The 27,794-nt window shown below is 54.4% G+C and overlaps 3 protein-coding genes and 3 long non-coding RNA genes across 12 annotated transcripts; 3 read left to right on the forward strand and 3 right to left on the reverse strand.

Moving 5' to 3' along the window:
* Window positions 1–331: 331 nt before the first annotated feature.
* Window positions 332–1,197, reverse strand: COX6A2 (cytochrome c oxidase subunit 6A2). Its single transcript, XM_019717287.2, has 3 exons — window positions 1,061–1,197; window positions 768–904; window positions 332–673 (listed from the first exon to the last, which is right to left on the reverse strand). Exons 1-3 carry the CDS (start codon window positions 1,131–1,133, stop codon window positions 590–592), a joined length of 294 nt encoding a protein of 97 aa, XP_019572846.2. The 5' UTR covers window positions 1,134–1,197; the 3' UTR covers window positions 332–589.
* Window positions 1,198–2,313: 1,116 nt separating this feature from the next.
* On the reverse strand, window positions 2,314–3,309 carry LOC109437802 (uncharacterized). 2 transcript variants are annotated; one of them, XR_012493066.1, is made up of 3 exons: window positions 2,748–3,309; window positions 2,543–2,617; window positions 2,314–2,363 (listed from the first exon to the last, which is right to left on the reverse strand). It is a non-coding gene; the product is annotated as an uncharacterized LOC109437802 (long non-coding RNA). The 2 variants fall into 2 exon arrangements; XR_002136299.2 differs by having other exon boundaries at window positions 2,489–2,617.
* LOC141569444 (uncharacterized) lies at window positions 2,338–3,632 on the forward strand. The gene is made up of 2 exons (XR_012493067.1): window positions 2,338–2,447; window positions 3,303–3,632. It is a non-coding gene; the product is annotated as an uncharacterized LOC141569444 (long non-coding RNA).
* A 1,907-nt stretch (window positions 3,633–5,539) lies between these two features.
* Window positions 5,540–18,379, forward strand: ARMC5 (armadillo repeat containing 5). Of its 6 annotated transcripts, none has more exons than XM_019717312.2 (7): window positions 5,540–9,044; window positions 9,339–10,394; window positions 11,929–12,036; window positions 12,136–12,922; window positions 15,937–16,442; window positions 17,077–17,209; window positions 17,307–18,379. In XM_019717312.2, the coding sequence occupies exons 2-7, from the start codon at window positions 9,917–9,919 to the stop codon at window positions 18,124–18,126; spliced, it is 2,832 nt and encodes a 943-aa protein (XP_019572871.2). In that variant the 5' UTR covers window positions 5,540–9,044; window positions 9,339–9,916; the 3' UTR covers window positions 18,127–18,379. The 6 variants fall into 6 exon arrangements, with proteins under 6 accessions (XP_019572871.2, XP_019572872.2, XP_019572873.2 ...); XM_019717313.2 differs by having other exon boundaries at window positions 9,371–10,394; XM_019717314.2 differs by having other exon boundaries at window positions 5,540–5,697; window positions 9,371–10,394.
* Window positions 18,380–19,471: 1,092 nt separating this feature from the next.
* Window positions 19,472–25,088, reverse strand: LOC109437828 (uncharacterized). Its single transcript, XR_002136310.2, has 4 exons — window positions 24,774–25,088; window positions 23,455–23,547; window positions 22,511–22,589; window positions 19,472–20,041 (listed from the first exon to the last, which is right to left on the reverse strand). It is a non-coding gene; the product is annotated as an uncharacterized LOC109437828 (long non-coding RNA).
* Window positions 20,536–26,220, forward strand: TGFB1I1 (transforming growth factor beta 1 induced transcript 1). Its single transcript, XM_019717293.2, has 11 exons — window positions 20,536–20,692; window positions 22,318–22,433; window positions 22,528–22,580; window positions 22,681–22,820; window positions 22,955–23,042; window positions 23,160–23,265; window positions 23,378–23,572; window positions 24,410–24,583; window positions 24,848–24,929; window positions 25,213–25,361; window positions 25,560–26,220. The coding sequence occupies exons 1-11, from the start codon at window positions 20,680–20,682 to the stop codon at window positions 25,824–25,826; spliced, it is 1,383 nt and encodes a 460-aa protein (XP_019572852.1). The 5' UTR covers window positions 20,536–20,679; the 3' UTR covers window positions 25,827–26,220.
* Window positions 26,221–27,794: the final 1,574 nt, after the last annotated feature.

Genomic DNA, 27,794 nt, shown 5'->3' on the forward strand with positions numbered 1-27,794 from the left:
GTGTGTTGCTCGTGGGTTTTGGCACAGGCGTCAGGCTCGGTGGGAATGGGAGCTGAGCAGGCGGTCTTAGAAGGCGAATGGAATGTTCAGAGCTGGTTTGAACCAATGTGCCCCATTGAATGGGTTCCCCAGAAGCTAGGAGAGCCAGGCTTCCAGAAAGGAACATCTGATTTCCCTAACTAGACCCATTAAAGGTGGTCATGGAGCATGACGGAAATATTCCATATTCAGCATTAGGTAATGAAACCTCACACAGAGTGCTTATAGGTCTTGTTTGAAATCAGGGTTGTTTCCAGACAGCCAGAATTCATAGAGTCATTGCGAAAGCCGGTCAGAGCCTAGAGCCCTATTTATTAATAGGTGAACAAGAAGGAGCAGGGATCTCCTGCGTGTTTGTCATGGATGTGTCCCCCCCCCAGGCCCTCCCAAATCAGGCCTTGGGGAGAACATGAGCGCAGACCGCACTGTGCGCATGCGTCACGGGGAGCGCCGCTGCCCGACCCGCAGGTCCCCGAGGTCCCCGAGGCTCCGGCGGCGGACGCGCGACTTCCGGGCCTTTATTGGGCCTGGGGCCCCCCCCTGCCGGGTCTCAGGGCCGCTCATAGCCGGTGGGCAGAGGATTGACGTGCGGATTGTGGAAAAGAGTGTGGTTGCCGTCCCCCCAAGAGTAGGGCTGTGGAGAGAGGGAGTTGTCAGCCTGGGGGTCCCCCTGTACCCCAAGACCCTGCCTGCTCCCGCCCCGGTTGCCAAGGCCTCGGGCCGCGTACCTTCGTGCGGATGCGAAGATGGTGGTAAGGGATGAATTGGGGGCGCTCGTGCTGGCCCCCGTGGAGCCAGCAGTTGAGGGTGCAGAGGGCCACGCCGGGGAGTGCCAGCACGAAGGTCAGGAGGCGCCAGGTGCCGCCTGCAGAGGGGACAGGCCGGGGTGAGGCAAGCGGAGAGGTGGAGGCAGTTAGCCCGGGTGAGGGGGTGCTGCCAGGGCGCTGGGCGTCTCTAGAGGCAGCAGGACGTCCAAGGGGCAAGGTCAGGAAGCCACAGGCTCAGAGCCGGCCCCACTCACCTCCTGCCCCGCCGTGGTCTCCCTTGGCGGCACTGGCCAAGCCCCGACTCAGGGACCTCAGGGGCAAAGCCATCGCGGTGAGAGAAGCTGGGACACCACTGTCCTCTCAGTCCCCTTCACCGAGCCCTAGCCGCCCCTCCCCTCTTCTTGGGCCAATCACCTGTTGAGTCCATAACATGGGTGGCTATTTTTAGGGGTTTTCTATATTTAAAATGAGGCCTGCCTGGCATGAAGTCCTCTGCAGACAGCTGTGGTACTGTGGTGCCTCTTTTATTGAAAATGCAATACACCATTCTTTTTATAGTTGCCGGGAACTGTTTTGTTCAGTACTTCGGTCCCAGTGGCTGGCACACAGTAGGTTCTGAATAAATATTTGTAGAATGAATTAAGTGTCCTTTTGAATCTCAGTTTTTCTTTCCATCTGTGACATATATAATAATTTGTGTTTTAAATTATGTGTATGAAGTTTAAATAAAGTAACATGGATATGCCAGCTTAGAGTCTGGCGCATAACAGTAATTCAGTACATGTGTTAGTCACAGTTCTTTGCAAAGAATAGAAATCACTCTAACTAGTTTTTAGAAGATAAGCAATTGAGAATCTTAGGTAGCTCACAGTATCCGTGGTCTAGCTGGAGAGGCCTCCAGTCTGCACAGCCAGACACAAAGCGCTCTGTGGTGGGGGCCATGAGACACCATCCCAGTTCGCATTGCTGGACACTGGATTCTAAAACCTTCATCAGTTTGCCCTGGAAAGCCAGGTTCTGCCCCTTTCACCCTCTCTTGAAAATGGATTCTCTGTGAAGCTTACATCCTCGATTTCCTGTCTTCTGAATCCTGTGCGCCCCAACTGGCAACATTGAGATCATTGCCTGTGCTCTAGTTTCCAGAGAGGCTAGGTAATTGAATTCTGGCTTCTGCCTTAAGAGGACAGGAATTGTAACTTAGAGAAAATCCCCCGAAAGAGGAAGAGTATTCCAAAGATGCTGGGCAGCCACAAATTGGACAGGTGTCTACTGCTAAATATGTTATTTCAGTCTGAAAAATTGGACTACTTGGAAGAAAAAGAAGAAAGCCTAGGCAAGTCTGCATGAAACTGCATCTAAGCAGGTTGCTAGGAAGCTGCAGGACGGGGCAGAGCTGAAGCCTGCTGTGGTATCTGCTCCGTCCTCAGCACCAGCGTGGAACCTGGCATGCAGTGCATGTTCTAAAAGTACGAGTCGGAGGAATGCTTGAACCGTGTGAGTTCACTTACCCACACAGCCCAATAGGGTGCCTGCAGCTTTGATCAAGAGCTGATGTACCTGATAGGAATATACAAAAGAAAAACAAATGTTATGCACCTCACCTAGACATATAGAAGAAAAATGAGGAAGGTACATTTCAAAGTAAGTTTAAACTGAATTTAGCTTTTGCTTGACTTTCTTACGCTTTTAGTTTTGGTAACCTCGTAATAACAGGCAGTTGTTAGAGTGTTGCTTACTTCTTCCTGGGCCCTCAGTGAGCTATAATGGAATTCTTCCTACAGTTGCTTTTTGCCAGTTGGGCTCTGGAATTGCTGTGGAGAAGATGGGGTCTAATTCCAGTTAAAGTGGCTTGGCATTGCCCTCTGCACACAATCCCCTCAAACCCCCTCCCTACTTGTGATATGGTTCTTGAAGAAAACACATGTAAAGAGGGTTTTTTACCTGAGAAGGTTCTAGGCTCCCCTCTCTGCACTCAGAGTTTTGTTGGTCACTGCCAAACAATTCCGGGGGATTCTATCCCTTTGTCTCAGCTTGGAAGTACCCACTGAGCTATTCTTGCTGGTATTCGGTGACTGCCCTGAGGGCTGCTGCCCTCTGCTGGAGTGCAGCTGCCTCCACACCCCCGCGCCTTCTGTGTAGATACTTAGCGCTTTCCTAGGCTGATGGTGATTTTGTCTGAACTGTGTAGCGGCAGTGCAGAGATGGCCCCAGCAGTCTTTGTACCCCATCGTTCCGTGAGTTGTCTCTCACACAATTAATTGGGCTGCTGCCAAAGCTTCCAGTTTCTGGAGGTTTAGGTTTTTCTTTGCTTTGGGCAGAGGGAAGAATGAACTTACCAGGTGTTAAGTAAACCCCGGCGGGCAGCGTCCCAGCCCGCTTTCAGACAGTCCTCAGCTGTTGGTGGTGAAGGGTGTGGAGCGGTGACCATATTTTCCAAAGCACAGAGAAATCCAACATGTGATCTACTAAATATAAGTTTTGTTATGGGTGCTCTAGAACAGAATATTTGAAATTGAGATTGTCCCAGAAAGACGACTCCATGATGACACAGGACATGAATGGTAAAGGGAGCTGGAGCGAAGAGAGAATCCAGGTGGATCCCATCAGTGGCCTGATGGCAATAGGATGATAGGGTCTACGAGGAGACTCAGCTCGCTCTGCCCTTGGAGGGGGATAGAAAGCTTATGACCGCAGACACCGACACGTCGAGCTGTATTCCAACTTGCTAAAGGTTTAATGGTTGAGCCTTTATACTGTTCTTTTCTCCTTCCATTTCAGAACACTGTAGTGTGATGCATCAAAATAAATCTACATGCTGTGACCTGATTTCTCTGAAACGTGTCTGATGCTGGGGACACTGATTCTTTTAGCCAAACTGGTACATTTATGCTCAGGTCTGGAAACAAATTACTTTGAGACTCTTTGAGATTATTTTTTACCAGGATGTAGAACAGGCAATGTTATTTTTAGTGTTCAAACTGTGTAGATCTTATATGTGATTATTTCCCATGGTTTGAAACTTATAAAGAAATTTTGGGGAAGTTCACTGTTCCCTCTTGGTTACTGATGTAGACCCCGAGAAAGACGGTACCTACCAAAAAGGGCTTCTGGTGGCTAACTGGCTCAAATTTAAAAGCAGAGCCTAGCAGCCATTTCTAAACAGGGGCCTCTCATACAAACTGAACTTGAGAAACCTCCACTGAACAGTCTGCCTGCACGTGTTCCTGACATCTGAGCCAGCCCTTATAAACGAGTTTCTGGAATTGTATTTCAATCAATAGGACCGAGGCTTTCCTTGTCCAATCAAAGCTGTGCAGCTCTATCTGACCAATCATGACAGTGCCTTTTGGACCAAACTGCAATAATATGGAGTTCTCATTTGCATGATGACAGACCAATTGGGGACCAGAGGGTGGGGATTTGTCTACACAGGTTTTGCACTCCAAATTCACCCTTTTGCAAATCAAATTCACCTTTTTGCAAATAGAATCCATCCTTTTGCAGATCAAATTTTTCCCCAAAAAAATGTTTTCTTAATCTTTGTAATAAAAATAACTCCAATGTTAAGTTATTGTTAAAATTAAACATTTTATTGCATGTATTTAGTAATAAACATAAAATACTTATTTAACATCAGAAACACTTATTTACTTATAGCTTCATTTATAACGGTTCTCCTGCCACTGCTTGTGGTAATTTCATATACATATTCATAAAATAATTATGACAATCTGTAGGAGTAATAGTTGCAATGGAATGATTAATAACATCTACTAAATGCTCATGGTTTGATGGATCAGCCAAAATATTTCTTGTGCAGAACTTAATTTTTGAAAAACGAAGGCATGATCGAAAGTTACTACACCAGCTCATGTGACCGTGCCAAAGGTTAGAGGACGAAATGTTTCTCTCATTGCAGTAATATGTATAAGCCAGCTCCCCTTGTGACTCAGATAGTGTCTCTTTCCACTGAAGGCTCCTAGTTGGAGTTGGGGACCACTGAAGAGAAGGGTGGCCTCACAAACCTGCGGTTTCATAATTGAGTTGTGACACTATTGAGCTGTCTCACAACTGTGCTGTATCACAACTGAGCTGTTTGCACTGAACAAGTTTCCTTTTTCACTACACCCTAAATCGGGAATTCCTGTTGGTATTGATATCGGCACCAACAACCCTTTGTAAGCGCTGATTACGTCAGAGAAGCTGAAGCACAGATTCCTTTCTCAGAGGAAAGAGGAAAGGGGCAGTAGTAGACGTGCTTGTCCCACCCCTTTCACCCCGACAACTTGCCGGGATTCATGGAGTGCCCTGCGAAAGTGGCTTGCAGAGGCGTGTATTCAGAAATACTCCTGCTGCAGGAAAGAGGCTCCTGCTGCAGGAAAGAGGTCCAGGCTGCTACCCCTCAGCTTTGACCCAGTGAGACCCCGAGCCTGCATTCCTCCTGCATGACACCGGGAGATGCAGCCAAGTGGGGGCCAGTTACCCCCACTTTCCGGAGACAGCCAGACCCCTAGCTCCTGGAAGGCCATGGGGCATTGCAGAGGCCTCAACGACCCGAGAGGGCCCACGGCAGGGAACGCTGCAGCTAAGACGCCGCCTCCTCGCAGCTAGGCGCCCTACTCCGGGAAGGGAAGGCGCAGGCCCCGGTGCCGGCAGCCCCTTCTGCGCTCGCTGGGAAACGTAGTCCTTCGCAAGGTGCCCTGGGAGCGGGAGGAGCGTTGACACGCCCCCGAAGTCACGTGGGCGGCAGTCCCCGCCCCGCCCAGGATGCGAGGGTCTCCGGCATCCTCACCCAGCGTCGGCCAGGGTGTTCCATTCCGGGCTCGTCCTGCTTGCTTCTCACGTCCCCAAGCCCTGCCCCCACCTGTGCGGTGACGAAAAGGCCAAAGCAGTGAGTCCACTACAAGGAGCCCCGTGGGACTCTCTATTCCACTCATGCAGCGAGGGCCCAGCGCCTCCCCGGGAGTTGGGGAGGGGGAGGTGAGGCGCCCCGGGCGGGACGACCGCGCCCCCTAGCGGCTGCAGGCGTGGGGCGTCACCGCGGCTGGACAGCGCTGGAGGTTTAAGATGGCGAGGGGGAGGCCGGGCGCTGAGTGACAGGGCTGGGATTAGGGTGAGGCGCGTGAGGTGTGCTGGTCTCTGGCACAGAATTTAAGGGGCACCCCGAAACTTAGTAATCAAGATAAATGACTTTTTAATGCAGTATTTCAAAAAATCAAAATGTGAAAAGTCCATGGAGAACAAAATGTCAAAATTTTTCTTTTTTTGCTTTCTTCCCCCCTTCTTCCGCTCCCCCCCCCCACTCTGGTTCAAGCCGTTGTTTCTCAGTCTAGTTGTGTAGGACACAGCTCCCTGGCCCAGGCTGGTATTATGAGCCTTATGCTCCCCCAGGCTGAGAGAGTCGTTGTGCTCGCAGCAGCCGTCCACTCTTGCTGGACACCAGCTGCTCAGGGCAGTACATGGTAGCCCACGGCAGCTCATGATGGCTGCCAGCCACGCACGCTGGCTGCTGGCTACTCATGCTGGCCACCGGCCACTCATGGCAGCACATGGTAGCCCACCGCAGCTCAGCTCCAGGGAGAGCTGTTCACAATCTTAGCTGTAGAAGGTGCAGCTCATTGGCCCATGTAGGATTCGAACCGGCGACCTCAGCGTTAGGCGCGCGGCACTCCAACCACCTGAGCCACTGGGCTTGGCCCCCAAATTTTTCAATAAAAACAACATTCAACCCCGAGTTTTCATGACCCTCCTTCACTCAGCTCAACCTAATCATGGCCCTGGTTCCAATAAAACTTTTTTTAATTGAACTTATTGGGGTGACATTGGTGAGTAAAATTATATAGGTTTCCAGTGTACATTTCTATAATATATCACCTATATATTGCATTGTGTATTCACCACCCAGAGTCAGTTCTCCTTCCATCACCATATATTTGATCCCCTTTACCTTCTTTTATTCTCCTCCCGCCTTACCCTCTGGTAGCCACTAAACTATTGTCTGTATAAGTTTCTGTTTCTTTGTTTGTATTGTTCCTTTGTTGCTTTCAGTTTTATATCCCACATATGAGTGAAGTCATAGTTCTCGACGTTTCTGTCTGATTTATTACGCTTTGCATGGTAACTCAAGTATTTCATCTTTTCTTACGGCAGAGTAGTGTTCCATTGTCTTTATACACCGCATCTTTACCCATTCATCTGTCAAAGGACACTTTTGTTGTTTCCATGTCCTGGCCACCGTAAATAAAGCTGCAGTGAACATTGGAGCACATAAATCTTGACGAATAAATGTTTTCAGATTTTTTGGGTAGATACCCATAAGAGGGATTGCTGGATCATATGGTAATTCTATTCTTAATTTTTTGAGGAACTTCCATACTTTTTTCCATAGTGGCTGCACCAGTTTATATTCCCACCATGTATGAGGGTTCCTTTTTCTCCACAGCCTCTCCAACATTTGTCATTATTTGTCTTGTTGGTGATAGCCATTCTAATGGGTGTGAGGTGGTATCTTATTGTAGTTTTGATTTGCATTTCCCTAATAGCTAGAGAAGTTGAGCATTTTTTCATATATCTCTTGGCCATTTAATGCCTTTTTGGGAGAAGTGTCTGTTCAGATCTTCTGCCCATTTTTTTAATTGGATTGTTTTATTGTTGTTGAGTTGTATGAGTTCCTTATATATTTTGGATATTAGCCCCTTATTGGAGGCGCTATTTGCAAATACCTTCTCCCATTCGGTTGGTTTCCTCTTTGTTTTATTGAGGGTTTTTTGCTGTGGAAAAGCTTTTGAGTTTGATAATAGTCCCGTTCATTTATTTTTGTTTTTACTTCCCTTGCCTTTGAGATCAAACTCATAAAATCCTCTGTGAGACCAAGTTCCATGAGTTTAATACCAATGGTTTTTTCCATGAGGTGTATTGTTTCAGGTCTTATGTTTAGGTCTTTGATCTATTTTGTTAATTTTGGTATATGGTGACAGAGAGCAGTGTAGTTTTTCTTTTGCACATGGCTTTCCAATTTTCCCAGCACCATTTATGGAAGAGACTTTCTTTTCTTCATTGTATGTTTTTGGCTCCTTTGCCAAAATTTATATGCATATATATATATGTTTATTTCTGGGTTTTCAATTCTATTCCATTGGTCAATGTCTGTTTTTCTGCCAACACCATGCTGTTTTGATTATTGTCATTTTGTAGTGTAATTTGAAGTCAGGGAGTGTGATACCTTGGCTTTGTTAGTTGTTATTTTTTCTCAGGATTGCTTTGGCTGTTTGGGGTCTTCTGTGATTCCATACAACTTTGTGTTCTATTCCTTTAAAATGGGGATTGCATTAAATCTGTATATTGCTTTGGGTAATATGGCCATTTTAACTATGTTGACTCTTCCAATTCATGAACACAGAATATCTTTCCATTTCTATGTCTTCTTCAATTTCTTTTAATAATGTCATAGTTTTCAGTATATAAGCCTTTCACATCCTTTGCTAAGTTTATTCCTAGGTATTTTATTCTTTTTGTTGTCCATTTATAAAAACAGGTGGACACCACATGCTGTAGTTTGCTGATTAAAAATAAATTGCATTCAAGTGTTATTTATCTTGATTACTGAGTATTTCTGTGTCCCCTTAAATTTTGCACTAGAGGCCAGTGCCTCACTCATCTTACTCTAGTGCTTGCTACAGTTGGGGCACTTATAGGGCTTCTCGCCCATGTGTGAGCTTTTGTGTTTAAGGAGCTTGGAGCTGTAGCAGAAGGTTTTGGCACACTCTAGACAGGCATAGGTCGTTCACCCAAGTGGATGCACTAGTGCTCAGTAAATGGGTGTGCTCACTAAAGCCATGGCCACACTCCATTGTGGGTTTGCTGGTGCTGCAGGCAGTCAGCTGGTGCTGAAGTTCTTGCCACGCTCACAGTGTGAACGCTGGTGATTGAGCAGGTAAGAGCTGCGCCTGAAGCTGTCACTGCACCAGGTGAGAGCTGCGCCTGAAGCTGTCACAGCGGTAGGGCTTCTCACCTGTGTGCGTGTGCTGGTGCTGGATCGGGTTGGAGCTAACAGTGAAAGTCTTAACACACTTGGCACAGGTATAGGGTGAAAGCCCTGTTGGTGTTTAACCAGCTCCAAGCAGCGGTCACAAGCCTCCTCGAACTCAGGGCACTTGTGAGGCAGGAGGCCTGAGTGGGAGCAACTGTGTTGGATGAAGTTGGAGCTGAAGCTGAAGCAACAGCCACGCTCAGCGCATGGTATGGCTTCTCACCAGTGTGTCCCCAGTAGTGCTTAACCCGACCTGAGCTACATTGGAAGCTTTTGCCACACTGCAGACAGCGGTAGGGCTTGACACCAGCGTGGCTGCTTTGGTGGTGACTGGTCAATCCACACTCTTGGCACCCAAAGGCTTTGGGGATTGCAGGACAATTGGTCCTGGGGTGGGCTTCTATCTCGCCAGATCCAGAGCCTGACCAGCAGTGTGTGGACCAAAATGGAAATGTCCACCAGCCCCTGTGGATCTAGGAAGTGACAGTGAATTGTTTCGGTAGGTTTAACCCCGTCATTCATCTGTCTGATCCAGAACTCCCCATCTGCAGCAGCTGTTAGGAATGTGCCACTTTCGACCTGGCTCTGGGTTCTGAGTAAGTCAGCGCGGACTTCGGTGCCCCGCCATCGCTGGGGGGCGGCCAAGCGAGCCTAAAGGAAAAGGCGGTCGCTACCCTGGAAACCTTGGGGGCGGGCTAGTCAAGTCACCTGGCGCAGCACTATATTGAGACTCCATGGTCCCATGTTTGGGATCTACAGAGGCACCGGCCCATTCTGGGTCCTATCCATCCTAAACCAAGCATGTTAAGCTTAGCGTGGACTACATATCCCAGCATGCCTCGCACGCGCCTCCTGGGCTCGCGCAACGATTAGACGACCACGTCCCTCGAAGTGCTTTCTGCGACTGTGCAAGAATCAGAGTATCGGGCTTGAGAACTACAACTTCCGACTTGCTTAATAACTGTGGGGGCGCTATTTTAAAAGCGTCAGAGAGGAGGTGCCTGGCTACGTCCCTCTCTTCCAGTTCCGCTCCCTTGGATCAGCGGCGAGAAGGGGGGCGGAGCCTTACGCCTGAGCCAAGATGGCGGCTGCGAAACCAACCCCCACGGACTCGCTCTCATTCTGCCTCGCGCAGCTCATGGCGGCGGCCGGGGAGGGTCTAGGTGGGGGAAAGGACACAGCTACCAACGAGACACCCTTAGGCCGTGCGCTCTTAGCCCTCCGCACGCGCCACGTCAAGGGAGCGGGGGGAATCGAGCGCTTCCGGGCACGCGGCGGGCTCCTCCCTCTTCTCGCGCTGCTTCGGCGAGCGTCTGCAGCGGGTCACGCCCCGTCCCAGGCTGGCCCAGGCTCCGCCCCCTCGTCGGTCGAGTCAGCGGCTTCTGCTGGCCCCGCCCCCTCGTCGGGTCCCACCCCCTCCGTTGCGTCCTCGTCGACGTCCTCGCCGCCAGCGCGCCTGCGCAAGACCCTGGACCTGGCGCTTAGCATACTAGCCAACTGCTGTACAGAAGGGGCGTGCCGGGATGAAGTGCGCAGACTCGGAGGCATTCTCCCTTTGGGTAAGTGCTCCGCCCCCATTTCTTAGAAGGATTCCACGCACACCTCCCTCCTTGTCTGGGCCTGGGCGCTGTCTTGAGTTCTTTGTGTTGTATCCTGGAAGAACGTGCTTTATGTCGGCGTAGCGCCCCGTTAGGTTGCAGCACTGTTTATAGATTACACCCGAGCCCGCCCAGATCAGATCATTAATAGCCATTGCCTGGGTATTGGTTGTCCGACACCTGCCTGCATCTGGGCTGGTGATGGCAGAGTTATTTGGTGACTTATTTTACCCTCCGTTTGTGAGGGTCATAGCAGACAGTGTCTCCTGAATGTCCGGCCCTATGCAAAGCTCCCCTTTGATGAGTTAGAGTCAGAAGGCTAGTGGTCCAGAAAGTGGGCTCTGCAGAGAGCTAAACCCCTCCCAGGCTAGGATCCCTTGTTGTAAAATGGGATAATCATAGCTACGTCGCAAACTTGGAGTTGGAAGAAAATGAAATACAAATATACATACCGCAATGGAAGGAGAACTGACTTTAGGTGGTGAACACACAATGTGATATATGTGTATAGATGATGTAATACAGAATTGTACACCTGAAACCTATGTGATTTTACTAACCATTGTCACCCGCAATAAGTTTAATTTTTTAAAAAAGAAAGAAATACAAATACATAACGCAGATATTCTAAGCATGAACTGGGTTTTTTGAGTCATTAAAAACTAATACAGTAGAAATAAATCCTAACAAAAGATAAGAAAGCTTTTCCGTTCACTTAGCTAAATTGGCGCCACCTAGTGGCAATGTTGTGAACACCATTTACACAGAGCCTGCCTGAAATTATGCCAGTTTTGACAAAATCTTAAATTTTTTGATAAAACGAAACATTAATATATTTTAATTTGCATAAAATGCAGTTGGACCAAAACGTGTTTGACAAGAGTTCTGGCACATTAAGAAGTCCTCAAGAAATTATAGGTTTCGTTTTTAGTGTATAACCCCCCATCATTTAGTCATTATTCTCTGGGTTTTAAATGTCTCCTGAATCCATCCATTCCTGCCCCTCTTCCGTCATGTGCCCAGAGACCTGTCCCCAGGCGCTGGGCTGTCTGGTAGCTGACCTGAGCCAAGTCATTGTCCTTTCCTGGACTATTGTGGCAGCCTCCTTATTGCTTCCCCTGCCTCATTCTTTCCCCCTATAATCTGTTCTCCCCCTGGCTCTCAGATTCTATCATGTCACCCCCCTTCTTAAAGCCCCACGTGGCTCCCAGTGCCCTCACATTCAGGCCCCAATTGCTCGGCCTGGCATTGGAGGCCCTTTGTGAGGTCACTGGTCTCACCTCTGGGCCTTTGCAAAGGCTGCTCCAAACCCGAAATGCCCAGTAACAGCCCCATCCGTCATCCGTCTGGTCAATACCTACCTATTTAACCTTCCAGACCCAGCAAGTGTTAGCTTCTTCTGAGGCCTTCCCTGACCCCTCGGACACATTTTTCAGGGGATTAATGAGAAAGACAAGAAGGGGTAGAACCCTCAAGAGGCCACACTCTCTTGCAGTGACTATTCTTCAGTGTGTGAAGATCGACAGCATCCAGAACCGAACAGCCCGTGCTCTGGGCAATTTAGCCATGGAATCTGAGAGCTGCAGGGCCATCCATTCTGCTGGTGAGAAGGCTGTGGGGTGCAGCTCACTAGGGCTTGGGGTGGGGCAGGAGCTTGGGTGTCCGTCATCGGCCACTGTCTGTCCTCCCCACCCCCATCCAGGTGCTGTCCCCCTGCTGGTGGAGAGCCTGGCGGCCTGCCAGGACTCTCAGTGTCTACAGAGTGTGGTTCGCACAATCCGCAACCTGGCAGACTCACCGCAGCACCGCCTGGCGCTGGCACAGCAGGGAGCAGTGCGCCCGCTGGCTGAGCTTCTGGCGGCTGCCCCAGACCCTGCGCTGACCTTGGCCCTGGTCCGTGCCCTCCTGGAGTTGAGTCGAGGCTGCTCCCGGGCCTGTGCTGAGCAACTGAGTTTGGGTGGTGGGCTAAGCCCACTAGTCAGCCTGGCTTCCCACCCTAAAAAGGCGGTACGCGAGGCAGCCATCCTGATCCTTGCCAACCTGTGTGCCCAGGGCCTGGTACGGCCTGCACTGGGCAATGCTGGTGGTGTGGAGGTGCTGCTGGGTGAGCTCCAGCGGCGCCGGGGCCCCAGTGGGGCTGGCCCAGCCTCCCAGCAGCCCCTGGTGCGGGCTGTGTGCCTGCTGTGCCGGGAGGCCATCAACCGGGCCCGGCTGCGGGATGCTGGTGGTTTGGAGTTGCTGATGGGCCTGTTGCGGGACCCTCGTGCCAGCGCCTGGCACCCACGTGTCGTGGCCGCCCTCGTGGGCTTCCTCTATGATACGGGGGCCCTGGGCAGGCTCCAGGCTCTGGGACTCGTACCGCTCTTGGCCGGGCAGCTGTGTGGCGAGGCTGGTGATGACGAAGAAGAGGGAAGAGAAGCTGCTTCCTGGGACTTCCCTGAGGAGCAGACGCCTGAGCGAGTGGAAGCTGGAAGCTTCCGAAGCCTCAGGTGAGCCCCCACCTGAGGCTTTGGGACGGGGCTGTGTCCGCTCTGGCTCTCTTCACTGCCCTCTCCTCCATTCTGTCTCGATAAGACTTTTCTTGACTCTGACTCCTGATTCTTGCTTTCCTGACATGACCACCTTCCAGGCCCCATCACAGACACTTCCTCTCCCCTGAGTCCACCTTTGACCTTGGCTTCACCGGCACCCTGAACTATGGGCCCCGACAGCCATCCCCGGAAGGTGGTGTGTACAGTGGGTGTGACGGTTCGCCCTGGGCTCTAGGTTCTTATTCTGGTGCCGGCATTTAGAGGCTGAGGTTTCAGGGGAAAGATAGCTTAGCGGGGCCTCTGATTCCTCGTATGTAAACTGGAGGGTCCTAGTACACACCTACCCCCTGGAGTTGTGAAGATGAAATGAGGGTCCTTTGCCCCTTACCTGGCACTAAACACATCCAGGAAAAGTCAGCCTTCTGTGAGGCTCTGATTTCCCCGGTGTCCTCTACGCTCTTAACTCTCGAGCCTCCTGGCTGGTTTCTGACCACGCAGATGAGCGCCGTCTCAGGGCCCCCTCGGTTGCTGTTCTCTGCCCAGAGCACCCTTCCTCCTGCCTTGACTAGATCTTCTCTTCTCAGTGGAGGCTACGATCACCCCCACTGTGAAAATGCCAGCTCTTCCCTCCTCTGGCTTTTTTCTGTGCCCTTTCTTTTTCGCCACATGCATCGCTGCACACTAACACCTGTGGCTTCCTTATTTATTTCGTTGTCTCACTAGAATATAAACTCTAAAGAGGACAGGTGTCGTGCGGGAGACCCTGCTCGCTGCACCATTTGTCGTGCAGGGAGGCCTGCGGGGTCTCTGCTCCCGCTCCCCACATAAGAACGCAGGATATGGTGAGGCCCAAAAGGAACACCCACGGAGCCATAGATGGGGGAGTCACACCACTGTATTCTCGCTGGTGGCTGGGTTGCAGAAACAGGAAACAGGAGCCATACAATTCTCAACCCTCATTGCGCCGCTTGGAGGCTCAGCCACCAGCTTCTTGCCAGCCCCCATTCTTCTCTTTTTCTGCTAGCGTAGCCACAGCAGTTATATTAGTGGCCAGTGGCTCACTGGTTACAGCTGACGGCCAACTAGCCACAGCTGATGGCCATGCAATCACAGTTGATGGCCATTTACTACCTGAGCCAGCACCTGTCTATGTGAGGCCGAGAGCCTGGAAACTGCTTTCTGGGGCTCTGCCCCCACATTCCACCCCAACAGGCTCTCGCCTCACAATCTACGCGACAAGCGTCTTCCACGAGGGGCCCTGTGAGAGGAGCCTGGAGGTGAATGCAATATTCTGGACATAGCCAGGCTCTCTGGGCACAACCAGGGTTTCTCAGGGCACCACCAGTGCTTCGGGCATAGCCAGACTTCCTGGGCTTCTTAGGGTACCACTAGTCTTCCCGGACACAGCCAGGGTTTCTCAGGGCACCACCAGTACTTCTGGGCACGGCCAGACTTCCTGGGCTTCTTAGGGTACCACCTGTCTTCCCGGACACAGCCAGGGTTTCTCAGGGCACCACCAGTGCTTCTGGGCATAGCCAGGGTATCTTCAGGGCTCAGCCACACTTCCTGGACTCAGCCAGGGCTCTCAAGGCACTGCCACTCTCTGTGGGCACAGCCACACTTCCTGGGCTCGGCCAGGGCTCTCAGGGCACTGCCACTCTCTCTGGGCACAGCCAGACTTTCTGGACTCAGCCAGGGCTCTCAGGGCACTGCCACTCTCTCTGTGCCTCTCAGGGTACCCTGCTGAAACAACAGCGACTCACAATCAAGGTGCTTACATATTCTCGATGGCGGCCAGTCAAGACACAAAAGCAAATATCCCCCAGTTCCACTAACAACAGTTCCCAAACAAACAGTCAAGCTGTCCATTAAATTAGGGATGGAAGGCAATTCCCCATAGTCCATAGTCATTCACCAGGGCTGTCCTGGGGGTGAAGGACGACCTTGACCTCACCCGCATCTCCCACGGAGGACTCAGCAAGCCTTTCCTCCTGGGACAAGTCCTGCATCTGGGCTGCCTGAGCCAGAACTTCCCAGCCCGCAGGGCCGCAACGACCTTTGCTTTCTCCGGCCTGTGCTGGTTGGGGAACCGTCCACATCTTTCCACCTCTCCACGGGGCTCCATCTCTCTAGCAGCTGCATGGCTTTTCCTGTGCTGGTGGGAGAACCGTCCACATCCTTCCACCCCTCCACGGGGGTCCAGCTCTCCGGGAGCTGCTCCTCCTGGTCTTCCAGAGACTGAGTGTTCATACACATAAACTGCTCCACCGCCCTTTGGGGAGCTTTGGCGGGCACCATACCCTGCTCGCTGCGCCATTTGTCGTGCTGGATGGCCTGCGGGGTCTCTGCTCCCGCTCCCCACATAAGAACGCAGGATATGGTGAGGCCCAAAAAGAACACCCTTGGAGCCATAGATGGGGGAGTCATACCACTGTATTCTCGCTGGTGGCTGGGTTGCAGAAACAGGAAACAGGAGCCATACAATTCTCAACCCTCATTGCGCCGCTTGCAGGCTCAGCCACCATCTTCTTGCTAGCCCCCATTTTTCTCCTCCCTTCTAGCGTAGCCACAGCAGTTATATTAGTGGCCAGTGGCTCACTGGTTACAGCTGACGGCCAACTAGCCACAGCTGATGGCCATGCAATCACAGTTGATGGCCATTTACTACCTGAGCCAGGACCTGTCTATGTGAGGCCGAGAGCCTGGAAACTGCTTTCTGGGGCTCTGTCCCCACAACAGGACGTTTTGTTTTCTTCTTTGCTGCTCCCCAGCACCTGAAATGGGACTGGGCACATAACAGGCCTCAGTACTTGCTGAATGAGTTGGGGTTCCCACTGCTGTCTCCCCCATCTCCCCTGCTCCCTCTTCCTCTCCCAGGCGTCAGTCGCCTCCTTTGGCCCGCCTTCCTCCCTCACCTTGGCCCAGCATTCAGCCTCCCCTCTTCTGCTCTTACACGCTCTTCCCCTCCGCAGGTCGTGGCTGATATCTGAGGGCTACGCCGCAGGCCCGGGAGACACCTCTCCCGACTGGTCACCGGAGCGCTGCCCTCTGCCTCCACCACCTGAGCCGGCTGAACAGACCAGCCCCGACCCTGGCCCAGCCTTGCTGCGGCCCCCTCGAACCCTGCGCACGCCAGGCCGCAGCCTTGCGGCCCCCGAGGAGCCGTGGGGTCGCGAGGGGCCAGCACTGCTGCTGTTGTCGCGCTTCTCCCAGGCTCCAGACCCCAGCGGGGCACTGGTGACCGGCCCGGCTCTGTGCGGCCTGCTGGCCTATGTGACGGGCGCGCCCGGCCCTCCGAGCCCGCGTGCACTGCGTATCCTGGCGCGCCTCACCTGTAACCCTGCTTGCCTGGAGGCCTTCGTGTGCAGCTACGGGGCCGCGCTGCTGCGCTCCTGGCTTGTGCTCGGCGTAGCCCCAGACGACTGGCCCACGCTGCGTGCCCGGCCCCTCAGTCGCCACAGCCAGCACCGGGAGCTGGGTGTGTCCCTGCGCCGCCGCCCCATCCTCCCCTTATGCCTTCCGTGAGCCCAGAACCCAGAACCGTGCCTTAGTGCTCACCGCTCTCACTGCCCGGCCCACCATCCAAACGACTCCAGCCACCAAGAATTAGGAAGGAAGAGCTCCATCCAGCCCCGCCGTCCCAGCATGCAGAGATCTCCATCCTCTGCCCCAGCCTTGGGGTCAGATACCCCTAAACCAGGCTGGGCCCCAACAACTTAGAATTGTGCCTGCCTGCATTTCCTTGACCCAGTGTGGGTTCTGAAGTCAGGCCTGCTCCCCACTGGGCACACGGATTTGTGAGCCCAGGCTTAGGCACCATGGCCTTCCAGACCCTACCCCCATTTCCAGCACTGCCAGGGAGTGTTTCAGTCCTTATGGGCCCTGACTCACTCCCTCAGACTCCCTCCCACTTCTCATTTTTGCCCTTGACCTCCAGTTCCTAGCCACTGGCCCCATCCTTCCAGAGCCTGTGGCTGCCCCCTTCCAGTGCCCTGAGGTCCTGCTCTCCTCCCTGTCTGGGGCCTGAGCCCTGTCTTGCCCAGGCCAGCCCCGTCCAGCTGTCTTGGACACTTGTCAGCTCCCAGCCTGACCCTGTCTGCCCATCCCTGCAGGGGAGATGCTGCTGCAGAACCTCACTGTGCAGGCTGAGTCGCCCTTCGGGGTGGGTGCCCTCACTCACCTGCTGCTCTCCGGGAGCCCCGAGGACCGAGTGGCCTGTGCACTGACCCTGCCCTTCATCTGCCGGTGAGGCCGTGGGTGCTTTTCATGGGTTGGGAGCAAGGTTGCTGTTCCCCAGTCCTGTCCTTTCCCACCTTTTAAAGGATTCTCTTTCTCCCCGAAGGAAGCCTTCTCTGTGGCGCCGGCTGCTTCTGGACCAGGGCGGCCTCCGTGTCCTCCTGTCGGCGCTGACGCGGCCAGCCCCACACCCGCTGTTCCTCTTCTTCGCTGCGGACTCCCTATTCTGCTTGCAAAGCCTGGTGTCGCCCACTGCAACCCCAGCCTCCCCACCGGCAGTCCCTGCGGACCCAGAGGTGCCCTCCCCTTGCCTCTATGAGCCTCTGCTGGGCCCAGCACCCACCCCAGCCCCTGACCTGCATTTCCTGCTCGACTCTGGCCTGCGGCTGCCTGCCCAGCGAGCCGCCTCTTCAACAGCATCCCCTTTCTTCCGAGCCCTGCTGGATGGCAGCTTTGCCGAAGCCCAGATGGACCTGGTACCACTCCGAGGTCTGTCACCCAGTGCGGCCTGGCCTATCCTGCATCACTTGCACGGCTGCCGGGGCTGTGGGGCGTCCCTGGGGCCCATCCCCCCGCCAGGCAGGCCCCTGCTGGGCTCCGAAGCTGAAGAGGCGCTGGAGGCTGCTGGCCGTTTCCTGCTGCCTGGGCTGGAGGAGGAGCTGGAAGAGGCCGTGGGCCACGTCCACCTGGGACCTCAGAGTGGCCCAGAGTCCGTGGGTGAGGTGTTCCGCCTGGGCCGGCCCCGGCTGGCTGCTCACTGTGCCCGCTGGACACTGGGGCCACAGCAGTGTCCGCGGAAGCGCGCCCTGGGTCTGCTGGGGCTTGTGGAGGCAGCAGGCAAGGAGACTGGTCCCCTGACTGAAGCTTTACTGGCCGTGGTGATGGAGGGTGTGTCGGGGGGTAAGGGTCCCAGCGTAGACTGTTGATATCCCCTCGGAGGGGACCCAAGGATGAGATGGCTGTGAAGGAGGTCTCCCTCAGAGAGGCTGGGCGAGGAGGCTGAGCAGCAGGTGCCACCAAGGACAGGAGAGGGTGTCCCTCGACCCCAGGATGATGGGCTGACGACTCAGGAGTGAGAAGCCAAGGCCGGGGTCTGGCCTGGGGCCCGTGAGACGGGAAGAGCCCAGGGCCCTGGGGCTGGCCCAGCCTCCTGGAGTGGGATTAAACTTTGGAAGTGGATACCCAGCTGTGTGTTGTCTCTGTTTACTTTCCCGTGGGGGTCTCCTCACACCCTCACCCATCAAGGAGGGTTTTGTCCAGGCCCCTGTGTCTCAGTGCAGGACAGTCTGGCATGGAGGAGTTTCATGAGTGACATGCAGTGGTTCCTGGAGTCTCGGCATAGGGTGGAGTCCCCAGCCCTCTCCCTAGGATGTGGTTTTGGGCCCCAAGGGAGGCCTGCCTCCTGCTCACATGATGTCATTGCTCAGACAGCTTCTCAGCTGGCCTCACACCCTCCGTGGAGGCCGAGAGCTGTGCTGGGGCAATGCTGCAAGATGCCCCTGGCCTGGGCGTTTGTGCTTTCCAAGTGTCCATCACCCATCTCGGGCCTTCAGTCTATGGGTTCATTTTCATCTCTTGGGTCAAGTGTCCTGCTGTTTTCCTAAAGGAAGGTCTGCTGCATTCCTGGAGTCCCTGAGGCCTTGTCTTGGGCTGGCAAAGCCCTGGGCTGGCACTGAGGGCTCCTGTCACTTTGTCCCCATGGCAGGGTCTCCGTCACCTGGCTCCCAGGTCTGACCACTCAGGTGGCAACCTGACTGAGGGGACTGGCTGGACAGGTTGTGCCAGTGGCCTCTGTGGACTAAGGTTGACACTGATGTCACTGTCCAGGTCTCTATTAGGCTGCGCATTAGACCACCAGAGCGCTTTTGGAAGACAGGTAAAATACTGATGCCTGAGTCCTCTCTGGTTGAATTGGACTGCGCAGCAGTGTTTTTAAAAAGCCCCCCAGGTCGTTCTGATTGGCTTCTGGTTTTGATTGTTTTCCTTCTTCAGTTTAATATGGCCTATTGCCTTACAGGAAAAATACCAAATGAAGATCGATTCTTGTAAGGATCTCAGCTCAACAAGGGATATCTCACAAGAGATATTATCAGCAAGTATACACAACTGGGAACCACCGGTGGCACCGATTCTTACATTATTTTTCAGAATGAAAACCTTAAAACAAGGGTCGTACCCTCTTCTACGGTTGTCAGCCTTGTTTTAATCATTTGCTCTACTGTTTACAACAGGACATTGTATACCTTAGTTCCACATCCAAAAAACGTGCTGTAAGGAAATTTACATTTTAATTTAAGATTTTCACATATAAATCAAAGCCTATGTTAAAAATTTAATACTCCACCCAGCGCAAACCGTTTTACATGAAATAGTTTACGTGGTGCCTTGTACCCAGTTCTGGCAGCAGATGCACTGTGCCTTGTACACGCAATGGCAGTAAATGCCTTGTACCGTGGCCTGCTGGCGGCCACATCGGTTCACGTGGCCAGCTAAGTGCCCAAGGTTGAGGTGCTCGTGGCTGGACTCTGGTCTGGGTGGACACCACGGCCCAATTGTGTCTGTCCAGACCCGTCTACTGCGTGTCTCATTTCTGCCCTGACTTCTCAGGGTCTCAGTCCAGGGAAGGCCTCTGACTCCTTGGCGGCTGGGCTGGCTGGAGCCTTGTCTGGCTTGCTCTCTTCTCCGTGCCCATCAGCAGCTCAGGAATAGGGCTGGGCAGTCACAGTGCTGGGGAAGGGCTTTGTCTTGAAGGCTGCCTGGGGTCTGGCTGGCTGGCAGTGTTTTCTGAGTCTGCGTGGGGCTGGTGCCTGAGTTTCAGTTTAACTGTGTCTGTGTCCAAGTCTAGGAGAGAAGGTCCTGGTTTAGTGGAAAGGTTCACTGTGTCTGTCTCAGTCTCTGAGAGATTTATTCGTGTCTAGTGCACGTGCCCTCTGGGATCTGTATGTCATTGTGTGTCAGGGTCGCTAAGCGAAGTTCTCTGAAGCTGCGATCTGACTGATCCTTAGAACATCATTCCTGTCTCCAGCCCCCAAATTCTGTCTGGAGCAAGCCTCAGCAGGAGGAGGGGCTGTGTCTGCGATTTGGGGTGCTGGCTTCGGGAGATTCTGTTTGGGGGTCTCAGTCTACATCCGAGCGTCTCTCTGGGCGGAGCTCCCCAGGCTGCTCTAAGAGCCACTTCTCTGACTCTGGCTGTGTCTGCCTGGGGCTCCCTGCAGCCGAGGCCAAGGCCGGGGTGTGGCCGCCTCTCTGCAATCAGGGGCCGGGCCTGCGTGGCCTGGGCCCTCCCTCCCTTACACGCCCCCACCCCGGCTTCTCCTGTTCCTTGCCCCCACTCCCCCCACCTTTCCCTCCAGCGCCATCCCAACGGGTCCCGCTTCCTTACATGGTCACGGGCTGGGCCTCCAGCTCCCGGACGTCCCCCCTTCCACCGGACACGGCCCCCGCCCTGCTCACCCAGCGTGGTCCGTCTGCACCCCGCCATGGAGGACCTGGGTGAGTGGGGCTGGGTCCCCCTGTCCCCAGCCCTTCACCATCCCCTGGACCCGCTTCCCCATACTGGAGCCCCCTTGCACTCCCCTCCTGCATCTCCGCATCCCCGCCTCCTGTCGTCTGGCTTCTGTCTCTGCCGGAGCTCCTTTCTAATTCCACGTCCCCCTTCCTGCCTCTCCCTTCCTGCCTTTCCCAGGCTGGCCGCTCCCTCCCTTCTCGCCTCGCCCCACTCTTCCTTCACAGGCTGCGGACAGATGGGCAGGGAGGTGCGGTGGCCCCAGCTGGGCTCCTGGGCTCTGGAACAGGAGGGGTTAAAGGGACCCTGGGTCTGGGGACTGGGAAAGGAGGCAGGAAGGGAGGCTGTGACACCCAGTTCTGGAGGAGGAAATGGCCTGCCCTGGGGTTTCGGGAAGGAAAGCATTGAGGGGTCCCTAAGTCAGGCAGCGATCCATAGATGGCAGGGAGAGGTTAAAGGTTCCACCACGCTGCTCAGAGATGAAGAGTAAAGGGACAGGGGCTTCTAAGTTCTGGAAGGGAAAGTGTTCAAAAGCTCCAGATCTGGGAATGGGCAGTTGTGCTGTCTGGGCAGAAAGGAGGACGCAGGCATCTTGTCCTCCCTGTCTGTTGGAACTGGGGCTCCAACCGTGGGACAGAAAGGGTTCCAGCACTCTGTAATAAGGGGTGCTGCTCAGTAGGGGTAACGGGGCACTAATACTGTGGAGAATACGCCAATCAGCAAGCAGGTCCCTGCAGACTCACCAATGAGGTGCATAGGGTGGGACCCAGTAGGTCTGGAGGTGGGCCAGAGCTGAGCGGGCCTGTTCAGGTCGGGGGAGAAACTAGTGGGCGTGGCAAGAGAGCTCCCAATCAGAAGGCTGGGTTCCAGGCATATAGCCAATTGAGCAATTTGGGGTGGAGCCAAACTTGGCTCCAGTAAAGAGCCAATTTTGACTGCATTAGGGAAGATTCGGAGAATAAAAAAATCAGGTGGGTGGGTTTGTGCGTAACTCCCAGGATGAGCCATTTGGGATGTTCTGCTCATAAATGTTCCTTGCTGCCCTTCCACTTCTCTGCCTTGGTTTGGCCTTGTGCTTCCCTCTGATTTTTTTTTTTTTTAAAGATTGTATTAGGGAAGGCGAACTGGACTTTATTGGGGAACAGTGTGTACTTCCAGGACTTTTCCAAGTCAAGTTGTCCTTTCAGTCTTAGTTGTGGAGGGCGCAGCTCAGCTCCAGGTCGTTGCCATTAGTCGCAGGGGGCACAGCCCACCATCCCTTGAGGGAGTCAAACCGGCAACCTTGTGGTTGAGAGGACACGCTCCAACCGACTGAGCCATCTGGCCACCCAAGGAGCTCAGCAGAAGCTCATTGACTTCATTCTAGTTGCAGAGGGCGCAGCTTGCTGGCCCATGTAGAAATCGAACGGGCAGCCCTGTTGCCCAGAGCTCGCGCTCTAACCGACTGAGCCACCCGTCCGCCCTCCCTGATGCCGGACGTCTGCTCTCAATACTCGCTTCTGTCCTCAAATACTGCCCACTTGGAACTCATCTTCTCATCTCTTAAGACCCTCTTTGTCTCTGACCTAACTTTGACATCTCAGCTTCTCACTCCGATGACCTCTCCCTGCAGATGCCCTGCTCTCTGACCTGGAGACCACCACCTCACACATGCCAAGGTCAGAGGCTCCAAAAGAGCAGCCCCCAGAGGCCCTCATGTCTTCCCTGTCCTATGGCCACCAGCCACAGGTGAGACCTGACGTTGTGGACTGGGCTTGGGGAATCTGGACCTGAGTGAGGCAAGATACAGGTCTGCCATCCCATACCTGTGTCCTCTCTGTAGATGGGGTCTGGGGAGTCTTCAGGAGCCTCAGGGGACAAGGACCATCTGTACAGGTAAGGGGCCTGGGAACGGGGGTGAGGAAACCAAATGAGACTCAGGTGAGGAGGCTTGGACTCCCCACCCCTGAACCCCGGCTCCCACCCTGTTTCCCAGCACGGTATGCAAGCCTCGGTCCCCGAAGCCTGCGGCCCCCGCGGCCCCTCCGTTCTCCTCCAGTGGTGTCTTGGGCACAGGGCTCTGTGAGCTGGACCGGTTGCTTCAGGAACTTAATGCGACTCAGTTCAACATCACAGGTAGGGGGGTTATTGCCACAGGCCTTGACGAAGGGGTACAGACTCCCCAGAGCAGCAGCGGAAAGGACTCAAAGCCTTATGAGGGAGGCGGGTAGAGCACAGTCCCGTGTCCAGCCCTTCTCTCCTCTCTGCAGATGAAATAATGTCTCAGTTCCCATCTAGCAAGGAGACTGCAGGGGAGCACAAAGAGGACCAATCTGAGGACAAGAAAAGGCCCAGCGGGTGAGTTTGCACAGTTGGCAGGGCTGGGAGAGAGGTGATTGGTCCTGAATGACTGAGATACTGGAAGAAGCATTCCTCTTGGCAGCTCTGAGCTGACACATGCTGTGTTCTTCACAGACCCCCTAGCCCATCCCCCGTTCTCCAAAAGCCTTCGGCTACCTCTGCCACCCTGGAGCTGGACAGACTGATGGCCTCACTCTCTGACTTCCGAGTCCAGAACCACGTGAGTCAGGCAAGGGGGTGGGCCGGTGTGGATGTGTGGCTCCCTGGCCCATTTTAAACCTTTCCACATCTGCTGCCTTGCTGACTCAACTCACATGTGCCCCCTGCTGCAGCTCCCAGCTCCTGGGCCAACCCAGCCACCAGGGCCAAGCTCCGTGGATGAGGGCTCCCTGTCCCCAACGGGGCTTACCAGCAAGGGCGGCCTGGACACCATGCTGGGTCTGCTGCAATCCGACCTCAGTCGCCGTGGCATTCCCACCCAGGCCAAAGGCCTCTGTGGCTCCTGCAATAAAGCCATTGCTGGGCAAGTAAGTGGAGCCCTGGGAGCAGGGAGACAGGGACCCACAGACCCATCTTCACCGAAAGCCAGCCTTTGTGCTATTCCTTTAATAAATAACTCTGGAAGGTGGGTATTATTATTCATATTTGATGGATGAGGAAACTAAAGCTCTGAGTCATACAGCACCTAAGAGGCAGGGTGAGAATTCTGACTCAGTTACCACCTGCTGTGGTTCTCCAGTGTGCCAGGCACTGCTACTCACTCCGTCACACCACCCCGCCTCATTCAATCTTCACAGAAGCCTAGTGGCTGCAGCCACCACAGGACAGTTTCTCCTCCAGCAGAGTGCTTCTTGACATGTTGACTGAGCAGCTATTACTGACAACTGTGCCCAGTTAACTCAGATCCTCCCAGTAGATGAAGCGCCCTGCTTTCATCCCCAAATTTCTCATCTCAGCAAAGCCGGGTGGCATTATGATTTTGTGGTCCCTAGGCACTTTTGCATTCATGAGTCCCTTCCTCCATTAAAAAAAAATATTTAAAATTGTATTTTATGAGTGGGTTAATGTAAAGATGAATGTATTAATATTATGCGTGAAATTATGTTCTTCTAACTCATTTTTTTCTTCTGGCTTTAAAAGAAAATACAACATTTTTGCAGGCCCCTAAAATTTGTGGGCCTGGGCCCTGGACTGGAAGACCTGGGTGGAATCTCCACCACTTACAGGGGAGTGACCTGGACATTAGATTATTCATCCTGATCTCAGAAAGCAGACTTGAAAAGAGCACGGAAACCTTAGCTCACTGGGCGGGCACACGGTAGCCCACGGGACACTCTGACCCAGGCCTCATCTCCAACTCCCAGGTGGTGACGGCGCTGGGGCGGGCGTGGCACCCTGAGCATTTCCTGTGTAATGGGTGTTCCACGGCCCTGGGAGGCAGCAGCTTCTTCGAGAAGGATGGCGCCCCCTTCTGCCCTGAGTGTTACTTTGAGCGCTTCTCCCCACGATGTGGCCTCTGCAATCAACCCATCCGACACGTGAGCCCCGCCTGGCCCACAAGCCCCTGCACGGTCTCACCCAAGGAGCCCGCGCGATGGGCTTCACCCGCTCGCCGTCCCCAGCCCCAGCCCTGCCCATGGCCTCTCCATTAACTCCCAGCTCTTTCTCCGCCTCCCAAGTGCCTCCTTACGTCTCCCACGCCTCAAACTCATACTTCAACCCGCTCACCTAGGTTCAGGGCGGGAGAGGGAGGAAAGAAGAGATGGAGGGTCACGCTGAGTGTCCACTTTCATTCCCCACAGAAGATGGTTACTGCTTTGGGCACCCACTGGCACCCAGACCACTTCTGCTGCGTCAGCTGCGGGGAGCCCTTCGGAGACGAGGGTGAGATTGAGCCCCACCTTGAAAGCCAGGGGTCCGCTGGACGTCCGCATCGCCCCCTCTGGCCCAAGCCCCTACGACCTCCTTAGTCCTCGGGGCCAGGAACGTTCTCCCACTCGCCTCGGGCCCGGTGCGTTCCCATCCCATCGCCTCTCGCTCTGCCCCCGCCCCAGAGCCCGTCCCGCTCCGGCTACTGCCCCTCCTCTGGCCCCACAGTCTCACATCTTATAGGTCCCTGGTACCGCCCCGCCCCCTTTCCTTCCGCCCACTGGGTTTCCGCCCCTAGGTTTCCACGAGCGCGAGGGACGCCCCTACTGCCGCCGGGACTTTCTGCAGCTGTTCGCCCCGCGCTGCCAGGGCTGCCAGGGCCCCATCCTGGACAACTACATCTCAGCGCTCAGCGCGCTCTGGCACCCAGACTGCTTCGTCTGCAGGGTGAGCTCTGTGGGGGCGGGGCCGGACTAGGAGCCGGGCGGGTGATTGATGGTGGGCGGGGTGCTCCTAGAGGCCAGGCTTTGTATTTGGGCGGGGCTTCGGTGTCTCGGGCGGAGGAAGGTTATTTAGCTCGCGGAGCGAGTCATCTGGGAGGCGGTTCGGCCGCTGACCCACCCTGTCGCGGTCGCCTTTCCCCAGGAATGCTTCGCGCCCTTCTCGGCAGGCAGCTTTTTCGAGCACGAGGGCCGCCCGCTGTGCGAGAACCATTTCCACGCGCGGCGCGGTTCCCTGTGCGCTACGTGTGGCCTCCCGGTGACCGGCCGTTGCGTGTCGGCCCTGGGCCGCCGCTTCCACCCGGACCACTTCACCTGCACCTTCTGCCTGCGCCCACTCACCAAGGGCTCCTTCCAGGAGCGCGCTGGGAAGCCCTATTGCCAGCCCTGCTTCCTCAAACTCTTCGGCTGACTGCCTGTGGGGCTCGCCCCTCTGGGAGACCACGACCCCAAAGACCCAGCCCTTACCCCCAACGCCATGCCCTCCACACCTGAAGACCTTGCTCTTTGAGCTTGGGCCTCTCCTGTGAGCCCCACCCTGTGAGGCCCGCCGGGGTGACCCTCCCCAAGGTACCCTACTCTGTGCTCCAAGGGCAGATTCAGAAAAGGCCCGGCCAATCCCAAGGCCACACGCCCCCAAAGTGGGTCGTCCTCTGACGAGCGATGCCATGCCACCTAAGTCCTTCACTTTGCAGGAGGGCCATTGCAATTACAATTGACCAGAGGCCGGGCCAGGACATTCCTCTCCCCCGGCCCGCAATGCTCTGTGCACTTTTTTTACCTACATAAATACACAGTCCACATCACGTTGGTGCTGACTCTGCACTGTAGAGCTTTACTGCGACACCCCGTCCTTTGTGCTGGTTCTTTCCACAGCCAGTTCTAAGCCACCACCCTGTGGCTGGAGTGGGACCTCCAGCCTCAGCCTTGCAGGCTGTCCTTCACACGTCAGATGAGCCTGACAGCTCGGAAGGGCGGCCACCATAGCAGAATTGTACAGATAGTGGCAGAGCCAGGACAGGAGCTCAAGCTGGGCCCCATAGAAACTTCCGGCCCCCATTCCCCTTCATTAGCTCTATATTCTTTTTTTTTTTTTTTTAAGATTTTATTGGGGAGGGGGAACAGGACTTTGTTGGGGAACAGTGTGTATTTTCAGGACTCTTTCCAAGTCAAGTTGTCCTTTCAATCTTAGTTGTGGAGGGCGCAGCTCAGCTCCAGGTCCAGTTGCCAGTTGTTAGTTGCAGGGGGTGGAGCCCACCATCCCTTTTGGGAGTCAAACTGGCAACCTTGTGGTTGAGAGCCCACTGGCCCATGTGGGAATAGAACCGGCAGCCTTCGGAGTTAGGAGCATGGAGCTCCAACAGCCTGAACCACTGGCCAGCCCGCTCTATATTCTTGAAATAAGGACTTAATCTATTCCCTTCCCAATTCCCCCCACCTCTGCCATCTTGTCTGGTTTCCAGATTTTTCCCCCCTCCCTATAAGACTTTCAGAGGTGGGGGTCTGTCCAGAAATGCCAGTGTATGCCCACCCTTTGGATCTGGGCACTAAAGCAGAGATCCCTCTTACCAGTACCGGCTCATTACATCTCCTCTAGGCAGAGGGTAACACTTGGTGTGGTCAAGGCAGTGACTGAGGGACGCCCTGGGGGCCAGAGGAGCCAGCCTGGGAGTCAAGGAACACTTCCTGGAGCAAGTGACACCTGAGCTAAGCCCCCGAAGAGAGGGGTGGAGCCAGAGGGTTTTAGGTGTGGAGCTCAGGCTACATCTGAATCTCCGAGCCCTGGGGCCCATTCTGAGCCCCAGAACTTCACCTTGGACCCTGCAGGTCCCTAGGGAGGGGGCATGGACTCCTAGATCCAAATTATAGGGATCTTTGAGGATGGAAATGGATCCTCAGAGCCTCTTTCAGCTTGAGGAAGAGCGAGAGAGCCAACAGCCAAGCAGAGCATGTGTGGGCAGGAGACAGGTGAGGTGTCCTCTGCCCTTGCCTCAGGCAGAGCCCTAGGTCCTGCTCTGTCTCAGGCTCCTTTCCCTGAGTCTGCCCAGGCACCTGTCTCCATTCATTCTCCAAGTGTTTATTGAACACTTCCTGTGCCAGGCTCCATGCCAGGTGCTGGGCAGACCACAGGGGACCAAGCAGACATGCTCCTTGCCCTTGTGGAGCTGAAGTGTGGTAGGGGAGACCCAGGACAAACAAGTGCGCAGGTGATGAGTGTGATCAAGCAATGGAACTCGCCCGACAGCCCCGCCCTACTCCTTCACAGCACTGGGCACTACTGCAAATATCTGTTTAGTTATTGCTTGTTAATGTCTGTTTCTGAGACTGGAATGCAAGCTCCTGACAGCTTATTTGTCAGATGATGTGTTTGTCAGATAAC

The sequence above is a fragment of the Rhinolophus sinicus genome, linkage group LG18 (genome assembly GCF_036562045.2).
Source record: "Rhinolophus sinicus isolate RSC01 linkage group LG18, ASM3656204v1, whole genome shotgun sequence".
Lineage (NCBI taxonomy): Eukaryota > Metazoa > Chordata > Mammalia > Chiroptera > Rhinolophidae > Rhinolophus > Rhinolophus sinicus.